The following is a 13592-nucleotide window of genomic DNA, read 5'->3' on the forward strand; positions in this document are numbered from 1 at the left end:
ACAAGATTGACTTACTGTGCTGTTTTAATTTTGAAACATTCCTACCATCAGCCTTCAGTCAAATATTGCTTTACAACATAACATTCAAACTGACAAGCAGTTTCCATTTAGTTTTCTGAGTGAATCAATATTTTTAAGTTCCCTCTCTCCTAATTCTTCAGTATTTACATTACAAAGCTTTACTAAAAATTGTTACTTATAGCGAAGTTTATAGTTTGAAACAGTTGGTGAACCCTGTGGAATCTCATAGATTTCAGCACAATTTGAAGATCAGATCCCATTTCATGACCAAAGTCACAACAATAATCAGAACTGCTTATACACAATTATGTTAATGAAAACACCATGAAAATTCTTTGAGTTGGTTTAGTTTAAGCAGACTGATTGTCCAGATGTCCGTGATGAAGATCAGATTACATTTCATGACCAAATTGTGCAGAAATCCATGAAATTCAACAAGATTCACAAACTTTTTCCTGCAACTGTATGTAGCTTGCCTATTCTAAATGAATTGCTGACAAAACTGAACAGCCATAATGTAGATGTCTGCACCAAAGGACTGGGATGCCGCTCTTAGATTAACAACGTCCTGTAAAGTTGTCATTTGTTCTTCTGTCAATGGACAGTCAGTGTTCGGAACAACAATGCTTGAACGGTTATGGCAAGATAGGCCACTGTCCTCCCAGTCAATGTCTGGAATCTGGAAGCCCTGCAACGAACAAGCAAAATTAGGAAAGAATAATTGTATATAGGAATCAATGAGTACTAAAAATGTGCACCTTTACCGGTGTGTTTTCTGGAACAGGAACAGGGTGATATCTGTGACCCAACTCCCACAGCTGGTTGGGACTCATGTTGTTTTCTGTTCGCAGTGGATGGTTGTCCCATCCACTGCAAAATGTATTCAAATCATCCTCCAGTCGAGGAAGAAAGACGTAATGCCAGCAAAAGAGGTGTGCAGCATTTGAAATGTCAAGAAGGCCCTCTTCCTCAAGGTTGTGAAGAACATCGTAGTAAATGCATGTAACGACCACCCAGAGGTCTCTCCACAGTCGCTCTATTCTGAAATAATATATAAAAAATATTTAATTAGGTATGGCTTTTCTTGGTGTGTATGAGAAATTCCCTGCTTGTTTCTAACCCTACATGAAATGTGTGCATGACAACAGTAATAACACATTATCAGGGCATGTAGGAAGGACCCAGGCATATCACTTAAAAGGTGCCAAAAGGGTTCTGATGATCAGTGGCAACATGAGATGACAACCAGACCATTAACACGGAATGAACCTTCATGGAAGGAAGGAACAGACTGGAAAAGGTGCGTGAATAACTAAAAAATAGGGCACATTCCTGAAGGCTCTTTGGGGTTTGTAGGACCTGTCCAATATTTTCTTCATTGAGGGGTAAATAATGGAAATTGAAAGAAAAACCGCCAAAAAAAAAGAAGCAACACCTGACACATATCAGACAGTATATCCTGCTGGATAGGGCACTGTTCTCTAAAGACATTTTACTATAAAACCTTTTCATAAAACTATGCCCTTTAAATGTATGTATTTTTAAATAATGGAAATAAAGCTGCAACACCTTCCATCTATGTCAGAAACATTTGAGGTTGACAGTATTTTATGAGAACAAACCTTTGATTGAGCACACTCTTTCCTGAAATGAAACTGCCTCTTCCTGTGCCACGAACAGCAAACATCAGCCGTGCAACCTCCACATTTTCCCCTCCGTGGTCGCCACGAACCCTGAAAACAAAGAAAAGTACCCCAAAACATTCGAAGCTTTAAACAAACGTAGATCTGATAATAAAGAACAGCATATGCCTTAAGCAAAGTTTTAAAAACAAAATGTAAAACAATCCTTAAAATCTTTCATTGCTACTGCTCTGGAATGCATCAAAAAATTGTCTCATGAATGCACTTTCCAGCATGTGTCAGTATGAAGTTTAATTTAACACAGCTGTTAAAACATTTTTCAGGATTTAACAGGGTAGTAATAATTACTTAGATTTATTGAATTTGTTGGAAATTACGCAAGTGCCATCTTGTATCATCATGATCTGTGTAAAGAGACAATTTTAAGAATATTTTTGCAAAAATATTTACATCAAATTAAATAAATAAGTTGTCTATGGCATTTAAAAGTGGTTACCTACAATTCTAAAATGATAATACTAATTCTTATTGATGATGATGATATTGAATTTGAAATCATGGTGTAACACTGAACCCGACATCATAAAATGATTACCCTTGTAATGTCAGGGAGTTACAGCCAAGGAGGGAAAATATTACTATCTCACCCCTTGTATCCAATTACATAACTGCACTGCTTGGTAAAGGTGTTGAATTAATTTTTTTATTCTTAAATATCCCCAAGTCACCATAACAAACATTTGAAATTAGAGATATATATATTGAGGGAAGTTAGAATCATCTTAAACAACTTTTAATGAAATATCCAAAGGTAGTCTTACAAAAGGTATGTAAGAAAATACCTAACCCAGAATAAAAGGCATCACTTATCACCTGAGAGGAAAACCAAACTTCTCGACTGATTTTTGGAAGAATGCCAGTGTTGTTGATGCCAGATTGTTGGAAGCAGCACCGAGATACATAATCTTTAGAGGAAAAAGAACAATGAGCAACTTCCATGTAAATATTGCATTTGATTTACTTACTAAACTAAACTTACCTTACGAGAAAAGCCATCAATACCTCCAAAGATCACAATGTTATAGCTGAATGGGGAAAACAAAATATTTTTTATCTATTTTTGAATTATCACTTTGAAGTGTTTAAATGTAAGCAATGCAAGATGTAATTTATGTCCGTCCAGATGCAAATATAGTAACGAGTAAGATTGTCAGGCTCAGGAGAGACTCGGAGGCAGACCGTCACTAAAGTTCACAATTTATTACACACAGACACCAGGTGCGGATATATACAGGTGAGGGGGCACAGGAAGAGGGTCTCTGGGAAACACAGGCACGGGAAGGGGACGGGCTATGTACACAATCCTTCACTGAAGCTCAGGTAGCTCGGACTCCGGCTTTTGGCTCACCAAACGGCGGTCCTCAGGCTGGCGAGAATCTGGCACAGGGAGGAAGAACAGGTAAGCAGCGGCACGAAAGAAACTCGGGTAAAAGCTCGGACTAGAAATGACACTGACGAGAGTTACACATCAATCCAGCGAGGAAGCACTCTCAGCAGCCGCCTTAAGAAGTGAATGAGATGAGATGATTGTTTGCAGGTGTCCGAGCCAGGGGCTGGAGCCGTCATGACTCCGCCCCGGTAGAGCGCAGTGCGCGGGAGGGGAGAGAGAGATGCAGCACAACAAAAACACTTGTAGCCATACAGAGTCAGCCGAGAAGGCACAGGGTCATGACAAAGATAACAAAATACAGTTCTGAACATTTGCAGCTGAAAAAATTCTCAGGAATATCTTTCACTTCAAAAGATCAAACAATTTACCGTATCAGTTTGTGATTTGTGTCAATATCAGTGTTGGGTAAGTTACTTTAAAATAGTAACTTAGTTACATTACTAGTTACTTCTATCAAAAGTAACTCAGTTACTTCAAGTTACTCGTTACTTTCAAAGTAACTAGTTACTAGCGAAAGTAACTTTGGTTTTACTCAGAATTCTCTTGTTAATGTGTTGCTTCCATAACTTTGCCAGTCTTCTAGCTTGCTTACTTGCCACAAGTGCACTGTGCCACCTACCAATAAAAAGGAAAAGATAATGTGCATATTTCCAGAAGAGAAATCCCACACCCGGACCATCATTGACTGCTGCCATGATTCTAGCCTACGTCACAGCATCATGTGCGCCTTTTACATCCAACACAAAAACTGCAGTCGTGGTGCTTTGATTGTACTCAGAACTCGGAAATTCTGCCTTCTGAATAGGAAGATGTAGGTAACACCAGACTGCAGATGAGCTGCATACAGGGCTGGACTGGGACAAAAAATCGGCTCGGGCATTTTGACTAGAGACCGGCCGCCATTATAGGAAAAATCATAAAGCCTTTGAATGAAAACAAACACTGTTGTGACAGTGATGTTCACTGTTTTGATGGTATATTTGCATCAATCTATGAATCGTTTGTTCGCAAGATTCAGATAATTATTTTTTAAAAGCTAGACATTTTAAATGAGAATAAGAAAGAAAAGTATTTCTTTGTGCCCACCTTTCCCTGTTAATGCCCTACCTGGCCCCCCTGGCAAAACTTTGCTAGATCCGCACCTGCACAATTACCAGCTGTCAGCTACCTAAAAAAGGATCCTGGGGTTATCTGTCTCTCAGAAACAGTTCATAACTTCCCTTCAACTCATCCATGTCACCTAAAAGGTAAACCTGTTTCTCCATCACCTGTTCAGCTCTGATGATTCAGTAAGGACATCTCCTGGTTTCATCTTCATGTTTCCCTCTCACCAGATAACCAAACCGATATCATGACCAGCAGCTTTTTTGCAGCTGTGGCTCCAGCAAACATCAGCTGATACTAGAAATTAATATTAAATAAATTCTAACAACAGCTGATCAAGCTTAAACGTGCTGCTGTTGTTTAGCGTGACATCCGCTGGTTTCCTGTTTCTGGCGCAAAGTGGGCGATAAACAAACAAGAGAGCCGATCAGCTGATCATTGATCAGTTTTCATGATTGAAGTAGAAACGGGAGAGGGAGGGGAATGAAAGAAGAAGAGGCAGCTGTGCAGCAAACACAGAATAACTCCAGCTTTGTGCCCTTTTCATTGTAGCTGAAGTCCGGGACAAACTGTTCCTTTTCACCTCAATAAGAAACGTGTAATATTTTCTCTGAATACCAGACAGGACGATTGGCAACTCTAATAACTTATGAACAAAATAAAGTTCAACATCATTAACTTCATAGCACCCACCCAGCTGTATAGAAACTCCGTCATGCTAGCTAGTACGCAGTACGGAAAAAGTCAGCACAACGAAAATAAACTCCACCTAAACTTGGTTTATATCTGACCCAGATAGACTGCAGGTCATAACTTCTTACCTGAAGTTCAGTTCACACTTGGACCGGCGGCCGCCTCAGGTCTCTTTTCCTTCTACGTCCCCTTTCCCTCCTCCACCTGCTGCCTCCACCACTTGCTAATGTTACAGAATCTGTGGAAGCTCCGCGATGCCACCACACGAAGTAACGAGTAACGACCCTATCTAAATCCTAGTAACGACTAACGCGTTCCTGGTTTTGGCATAATAACTAGTTACCGTGCTCGTTACCACAATAGTAACGTAGTTACTGTAACGCGTTACTTAATAACGTGTTAGTCCCAACACTGGTCAATATGCATTAGAGACTGTGGTCCTGGGACGGAATAAGCACGTCGAGCAATGCATCCCAAGGAAACCATCCTTGACACAACACCAGCTGTGTCAACACGGTGCATAGAACTTTGGTACTGGACTCTGTGTCCTCTGGCCTGAAGAAGTGCTTTCACCAGCCGGTATCCAGTGTGAGGCTGCCTGGATTTTATGTCTGTAATGCATTGGTTCAACTCTTCATCTGACAGGCTGCTATAGAGTGCTTTGACTGAAAGATTGAACTCATTCATGCGTCGGAATATTGTGCTTCTGGACATTCCCAAAATTTTAGCAATGGCTGGGATGGACAAGTTCAGTTCCAGAAGGCTGTTAAGATGATAGGGGGAAAGAGCCATTCTTAGTCGCCCAGTAGGTCCCCACTCAAACTGAATGACAGCACTATGTAGATTCATTTTATCCTTTTCTCTGTTTATCAGAGTATGTAAACTACATAAAGCATCTAAGAGGACAGGGCAAACCTCAACTTGACTGGACAAAGCTTGTAGAAGAAAGCTGGAACTGATTCTTGAGTTCAGTGTTCCCAAGGAATACTTTGAATGGATGAAAAAAAATGAAAACAGATTGCCTGGCAGCGTGTTTCATTTATGAAAAGGTCAGAAAATTAAATTTGATATTGTCAAATTTAATCCCTTTTGTTTATGAAACGGTGAGAATGAATTTCTTAGTGGGTCGCTCAGTTTGGGGAAATTGTGGGTAGCCTGCAAGGGCCTCAACTTATCCATTCCCACAATGTGCAACAAATGAGCACAGCTGATCTTCAAGAGTGGAACATCGGCCAGTTACTTCCAACTTTAACTTGTACTCTTGGAGAGCAGCATGCCAAAACTGCATGCACAACTTCTGCTAACAGTGGAAACGGATTGAGAAATCCATGCAAACAGATTCATAAACCGAAAGAATATTATTTTACAGGATTAATTATCATATCACAAACCCTGAGGGTGTATATGAGAAGCAGAAGAAGCAGAGGGAATATCCCATTTAAGTTTAGATACTATTTGTAAAGATATTGACCATATCCTTTTCTGAAAGTGTGGATATAATGGATGGGGTAAGGTACTGGCATGCTACAACTTTATAGTTGTTAAATTCTGGGTACAAGTATACATACCCATCTTGTACATGTTTTTTATTATTACTATTATTATTATTATTATTATTATCATTATTATTATCATCCTACCCAATTACATGTTTCTTTTAATCAGAGTATGCTGTTTTAATGACTTTACAATATCATTTACATTGTGTTCCTTACATTTTCCCTAATTGTATGTTATATTAATCCTATATTTCCGTTTTAATATTTCTAATGTTTGCCTTGTTTTCTTCACTGTCTGGTCTGCCTCTGTCTCGCCTGTATGGATGCATTTACACCTAAATTTCCCCAACAAAGGATGTTTTAATTCACCACTATTCCAGTGAAACACGAGTCTCCCATCTTCCTGCTACCGGTCTCGAGTTTTTGTTCACCAAAGCACACACCAACTTCATACTGACGGACAGATCACTGTCCTTTTGCCGCCTTGTCTGACCGTGTTTTGTGGCTTTGGTTCACTTCACCTCACTCTTCCCCACCCATATGGAAAAGATATATATAAATCTTATAAGGTTTTTATCTGTCTTGTGTGAAACTTGTATGAAAAATATACAAGAGTGAAAATACATATAAGATCCCTTGAAAAATTATATAAATGAACCTTGCATGTTTTGGATACTTCTTAAAAAATTATATGACATTAACCCGACATATATTATCCTAAGAAGAAAAATGTAATATCATACTTATATGAGTTAGACAATCATGAGTGAAACTAAACTATTGTAAGTTTTTTATAGAGAACAAAAGATTTACTTGTGTTATCACAAACAGGAAACAACTAACAATTAACATTGAATGACAATAAGAAGGGGAAAGCCACAAATTTACGAGAAGTTTGCTCTAAACATGTGATTAAATAAAACCCTACTACATTAGAATTTCCCTCTGGGATTGATAAAAATGCTTTTCATTCATTTGTGTAAAGTTTATTTATTTCTTTGTTTAGCATTTTTGCAAAACTAGGCATCCTATTCCTGACTTTCAAATAATGTTTTTTCCCATTATTGCATTGACATTTAAAGAACAAACTTTTCCAATAAGTTTGACAAATGATTAAATCAACGCAGTAAATATTCAAAATCCATCTTGAATGTATTCTATATAGACAGTAAAGATGGAAAAGATATTATACAATATTCATATTGTAGAAATATTTTTAATTTTGCACAGAATCAGCAGATTACACAAAGATGTAGATAAAATACATTTTATATATAATTTTTATATATAATATATTTTTGTCTTTTTACATGACCCAGATTCATTATGACAGTGCTTTAAGGACCATTTAAACACCACACCACTAGCTTAATGGAATTACATTGAAATACATAAATATTGTGAACATGCATTGCAAAATGTTTTAACAGAAATATATTCCACTCAGGTCAGAAACCCATGTTTCAATAAAGACGCTATTCAGAAATGACAGCGTGAATGCGCCACCTTTATGAACCGCTATGGCTTTAGACCTTGTTAGCTGCACATTTCAGTCTTAATTAGAATGACATTTGACACAATTGAAAGCCTTTGAATCTCTCCCATAATCAACCCCATAATCAGTAGCTCCACCTTCACATTTAGATTGAATCATTTACAATAAGATTTAAGATTAAATCATTTACAATAGTATGTATTCAGTAGCTGACATACAATTGAGGTAGAGTCTGGACACTGTATGTACATACATGGCCTAACTATCTGAGTAGCATTTATGGCTTTGTAAAAGCCTGTGGGAAAGTGAACAGTTGACATATAGCTCAGCTGAGTTCTGATAAGAGAACCTCTGGCTAACTTTTGCACTGTGCAATTACCATATTTTCCTATAGCATATAAACAATGACTATCCATTTCAACAAAGTGTGAGACAGCAAAAATACTTCCATTTTTTAGAAGCACCACATAATTATTTCTTTGTTTTGTTTTGCTGTACGTGTAACCGTGAACAATGTTTCCATTCACAGAAATTCTCTTGTAGTAACTCACCACAGAGTTTGTGGGAACCTCTCTAACTGGGTGGAGAGCAGCTTGATCTCTCAGAGATATTTGTCTTACATTTGGTGAACCAAGGGCAGTCACCTGAGTAAACTTTTCATGCCTCTTGACATGCTGGGTTTCTTGTCTCATTTCATTGCAGAACTGTTTAACTTCTGCAGCTGCATTTGTTAAGAACCGCTTAGCTAAACGAGGAAAGGCACGGGAGACTGCCACTCGTTTGCATATTTGTTGTGGTACAGCTTGACTACTTTTTATTTGTTTCAAGAGGTACCCATTGAAACTTTCAAACATAAAGGCTGAGTAAGCCCATAAAGGACCCCATTACACAACACTTTTACTCAAATGCAACAATGAATGAACATTGAATGTCATGTGCTGTTTTCCGTACAGAGATTGTACACCTCCAACAAAGTACACTAATGAGTCGTGTGCGTGGTTTATCAGTTCAGTATTTAATTCGGACCCCAAGAGAATGCTTATCCCTTCTACCAGTAATGCCCAATGACAGTGATACTTCTGTGGAAGTATGCCTTTCAGAACTGGCAAGCTATAGTACAAAAGCCAATGTTGCCACTCGTGAGCTTTCCAGAATTTGCGTTCAATTAAAGATCTTGGAACTCGAGCGACGATACCTGGAGGTTTAATAGACAAGAGGTGTTTGTCTATGCTTGCTGTTTGTACACCAATGTACCATGGCTCAGAAGTGTTTTTAGAATCCATCCATAAAGATGCCATGTATCTGCACACACCAAGCAGTACACAGTGCATGTAGTCAGGGACCATTCCATGGATAAGATCAAACAATGGCAAATCTGCAAGAGGAGATGGCTCATCTCCTCTTGCAGATTTGCCTTTATCCCCAATATAGTCTTCCCTTGTCTTTCAGCTATTTGTCCTATTTCTACTGTGGTTTTATGATTTCTGTCACTTGGCTTTTCATCAGGACATGCGTAAACCCTTGTGTTTCCATTCCCTTTCCTTGTTTGCATCCCAGGATGAAGGCAAACTCCACAGCCATATTCACCATTAAATTGCTTGAAATTCTGTAACAATGGTCTTGCTACAGCATCACACACACAGCACAATGTGTGTACTTTCATGTGTCTCTGTGCCTGATTGTTAGGATCTTGCCACTCAAAACCAACTTGAGAAAGATTTGCACACTCCTCGACAAATGGTTTAAAGAAGCAGGACGTCTGGCTTTTTGGATCCAAACCATAAAGCACATAGAAGTACATGTTTGTCTCTACTCTCCGGTGGTATCTCATTAATGCAACACAATATTGGCCAAATACTAAATTTGGAAGACTGAAAAACTGGTACACCATCACAATTAAAAGTGAGGGACAGAAAATCATCTTTACTGGTAGACTTTAAGGTCTGATACAAGCTGCCATCACATATGTCCTTTATTACACGGCTACCACTGGGATCACCTCTGAAACATAGATCATGCACATTGTGGTTCTCAAGAATGTCTTTTAGCTGATCTTTTAATGGTATACTAATAAAAAAGTTACCTTCCTCTAAACTGGCTTTCACTGTTGTGAATGAAGAACATGACACACAATTAAGTGTTTCTTCCAAAGATTGTGAAGACCCCATGTACTTAGTAAAAACTCTACAGTAATGATGTCGTTTAAACTGGTTTGTAATATCAGCGAAGGGTTTCTCCAGAAAATACCTGCTTGATGGAACTACAGTAGTCCCAGCAGAATGTAACTTGAGCAGTTTCAGCAAGTCCTCCATTAATACACCTGTAGTGTTGTGTCTCAAAGCAAAGGAGAGGATTGAGATGATGCTTTGATTTTCTGTTAGTCCACTGGAGCAGTTCACTCCATCAACTCCTGCTTCAGGGGCGTTCTCCTGAATGGTTGAAAAAGAATTGTGTTATATTTGAGCAGGTTTCACTTGTTTTCATATGTAGCCTTGTTTTTTTTTTCAAAACTGCATTTACAACATAAACAGCAGTCATAGCGACGTTTGTCATAGTTAAAAATGCAATTAACCGCAAGTCTTACCTGCACCATTGTGACCATTTCTATTCTTTCCTCCTGTCTTTGGGTGGCATCTTCATTGTTTCCCTGAAAAGTATTCAAATTAACTACTCTTTAAAGAAAAGAGAGCCATAGAAGGGGAACACATCTTGCATTTGTTTCTTACCAGTGAAACCGTTTGTGGTTCTGGTATCTGCTCATCTCTTTGGGTAGCATCTTCACTTTCCTGTGAGGAATACAACCCAAGTATTGAATATTGAATTTATAAATAAATTAAATATCCAAATGATATATTCAAAAACAAGTAGTGAGTCTGTCACTGACATATTTAAACAGCTTAATGGTAAGCTGTACTTTTCACTTTTACAATGTGATGGAGTAGCGTAGAAGAGACATAAGAATGAAAGTAATGCTTCGTTGTGGCCTTTTTTCTGTATGTTGCTTTTAAAAGGAGAGAGAGAGAGAGAAAGAGAGAGAGAGACTATAATAATGTATTTTTATTTACCATTGGAACTGTGAAAGTTCCTTCTCTCTGGCTGTCATCTTCACCATTGTCCTTGAAATGATACAAATGAACAACTTGTTTAAGATACATTTTTCACAGCTCCTCTGAAAACCGTCGGGATGAAATTTCCATGTTGTTATTATTATCATTGTTATTATTCTTAATGTTTTTATTGACCTTTAAATAAACACAATGAAAGAGGTTGGCTTCTAAGTAAAAAACTAATTTTTTTATTATATTTATCATCTTACAATTACTTAAGTAGCACTTCAGATTCCTTTCAATGCAGAAACATTATGAATATAGTCTAGATTCTCAAATACTTTGCATTTTCTTATCATAACTAACCTAAACAGAATTCATCAGTCATTTGGCAAACACAATAAATTATGTTGCATAACTTATTTAAAATAAATATCTTTGTAAGTGTATGGAATTATTCGTTTGTTAACCTGCTTAGTACACACAACACAAAAATATAAGCCACGTTATGGGTGTCAAATTAGAACTGAAATGTTCCACTTAACCAAACTATTAAAACCCAAACACTTTGTATCAAGTGCTACTATGGTAGCTGATAAGACATTAACGATATACATTCACTTACTTGTTGTTGTGTGTTGTGCTGTCCGATGTCAGTCAAAGCTCTGTCAATTTTTCTAAAAAAATAAATAAATTCTTGTAGCTTTCATAACAATGACAGAAACTGACAACTGTATTAACTTATTGGCAAAGGTGCATATACCGTTTTTTTCCATCTGGTCAAAGTACGTGAAGGAACCTTTTTCCGCATCCAGTCTATTTCACTTGTGTCAGATCTATAATGTTTTCTTTTCGGCATCGCTGTCTCTTAAGTTACAAAACTCGGTTGGAATGTCAGTGTAGTCTATAATCTGTGAAAAACATATTCTACTGCCAAATAGAGAAAATACTGACGTAGAGCATGAACTCAAAACTTTGTTTTCAGCTGTGACTGCCATGATTGGTTAAGTGTAAGGTCAAATATGAGGATACACCAATCAAAGGCAAAGTAGGGCGGTCCACGCTGCAGCATACAGGTGGCCAGCTTTCACCGCGAGACCTCACACGGTCCTCATCAGGTAACGGCTTCGTTACGTAATTTAACAACAAGCGGGAAATCGGTCTAATAAAGTGTGTCTTGCAAAGATGGAGACTACGGAGACGAATAAAACTAATATCAGAGGTAAGTCGCCTAAATGTTTTTGAATTTGAATGATTTAGCTTAAGCTAATAGCTTGCTAAAAGTGGTTTGATGTTTTACGGTTCACATAGAAACAAGTGATCAACGTGGAAATGCTCTCTTCAGAGACTTATGCATGCGACATAGCACTTGGTGGCATTAAAATGGTTCAAACGGGAAAGGTATGCCTATAGAAACCATGTCAAATAGAATATTTTTTGATAAGAAAAAGCCTTTATTAGCATATAGCCCGTAGCATTCTAGCTAGCAAATAGCAATTCTTTTTTTCCTCCCCCCTTCATTTACTACAGAACACAAGGAGAGGAAGTTTGCAGTGGTGCAGTGGAGTGAAGGGGAGGACTATGGAAAGCTTAGTGAAGTAAAAACTGTTAACATACGGGGGTATGATGACTCCAAGATGGACCAGCATGGGAATCCCATATCCACTTACTTGGCAGTTATTGAATGGCGCCATGGGAAGAAACAGCGAGGAGGGTGGCCACACTACAGGGGCACTGTTGTTTTTGTCTCTGGTAAGTAATTGTTAATATGATTTGAAATGTCCTTCTCTACTTGAAAGTAGTTCTCTAAAGAAAAACTGAATTCACGCTTTCAAGTCATGTGCTTACTTCATTTGGCCAGGGAGCTGAAGACTGTACTACATGTTTACTTAATATACATGATGCTTTGTTAATCTTAAAAAGTCACAACAGTTTTGTATTTTATCACTCGTCTTTACTCTGCTCTAAGTAAAGGTTTACATATTAACACAGTAAATCTCCTAAACGTGGCTCCTACTCCTTTTAACCCTAACCCCTGACTAATGAGATGGTTGCTTTTAGATGTTGAATAGTTGTATATTTTATGTTTCACATGGATGGAAATTCTGTGAAATAGGAATTGTTTGTTTTTTTGCTAACTGCACTATGTGAATCACAACTCAACACAAAACTAGGCACTGTTACTGCAGTCTTCTTCTTCTCTTTCTCTATCCCATATACAAATGTTCTCTTTTCTTTGTTAGCTCTCTCTTTCACACAGGTCGAAGAACCATTCCAGTGTTCAGTTGCGTTTTTAGTCAGGAGTAAAAAATAACATTCATTACTGCAATTACCTGAAAACACAACATAGTCTGGTGATTTAAAAAAAAACAAAACACCTGTGGAGTAATAAGCGGATTGTTGTAATGTCTTTTTGTTTCCTCCTTTGTGCTCTAGCTACTCGTTTTGAGGCAGCTCGGAAAATTAATGCACTACTGAAGGAAAATGAACCAGCGGACCTGACCAAGAGGGTATCTGTCCATCCTGAAAACTATCAGGATGATTCTGATGACTCCGATCCAAATGAGACTCAGATTCTGTCGCAGCCATTGCAACTCAAGGTGACATTTCACTTGGAACCGTTTTGTAGTACCCGTGTTT

General features: G+C 38.0%; 1 protein-coding gene, 1 long non-coding RNA gene and 1 pseudogene across 2 annotated transcripts; all 3 read right to left on the reverse strand.

The window, feature by feature from the left end:
- Positions 1-365: 365 nt before the first annotated feature.
- Positions 366-5718, reverse strand: LOC148100040 (uncharacterized). The gene is made up of 7 exons (XM_087849814.1): positions 5324-5718; positions 3483-3527; positions 2704-2749; positions 2538-2629; positions 1644-1754; positions 786-1062; positions 366-709 (listed from the first exon to the last, which is right to left on the reverse strand). Exons 1-7 carry the CDS (start codon positions 5701-5703, stop codon positions 503-505), a joined length of 1158 nt encoding a protein of 385 aa, XP_087705940.1. The 5' UTR covers positions 5704-5718; the 3' UTR covers positions 366-502.
- Positions 5719-8087: 2369 nt separating this feature from the next.
- On the reverse strand, positions 8088-9251 carry LOC148100041 (uncharacterized; annotated as a pseudogene).
- A 1237-nt stretch (positions 9252-10488) lies between these two features.
- LOC148100042 (uncharacterized) lies at positions 10489-11048 on the reverse strand. The gene is made up of 3 exons (XR_015719896.1): positions 10971-11048; positions 10632-10691; positions 10489-10552 (listed from the first exon to the last, which is right to left on the reverse strand). It is a non-coding gene; the product is annotated as an uncharacterized LOC148100042 (long non-coding RNA).
- Between the last annotated feature and the right edge of the window lie 2544 nt (positions 11049-13592).

Source organism: Neolamprologus brichardi, chromosome 13 (assembly GCF_056152115.1).
Source record: "Neolamprologus brichardi isolate AB-2024 chromosome 13, ASM5615211v1, whole genome shotgun sequence".
In the NCBI taxonomy this organism is placed as follows: domain Eukaryota; kingdom Metazoa; phylum Chordata; class Actinopteri; order Cichliformes; family Cichlidae; genus Neolamprologus; species Neolamprologus brichardi.

Coding starts and splice junctions, on each gene's coding strand:
- LOC148100040 (XM_087849814.1), bottom strand. CDS start 5,703: ATGGCTCTTTCCCCCTATCATCTTAACAGCCTTCTGGAACTGAACTTG. Junction 1,755..2,537: donor AAGTTTGGTTTTCCTCTCAG/GTGATAAGTGAT, acceptor CTTTGTTTTCAG/GGTTCGTGGCGACCACGGAG. Junction 710..785: donor CTGTTCCAGAAAACACACCG/GTAAAGGTGCAC, acceptor TGTTCGTTGCAG/GGCTTCCAGATTCCAGACAT.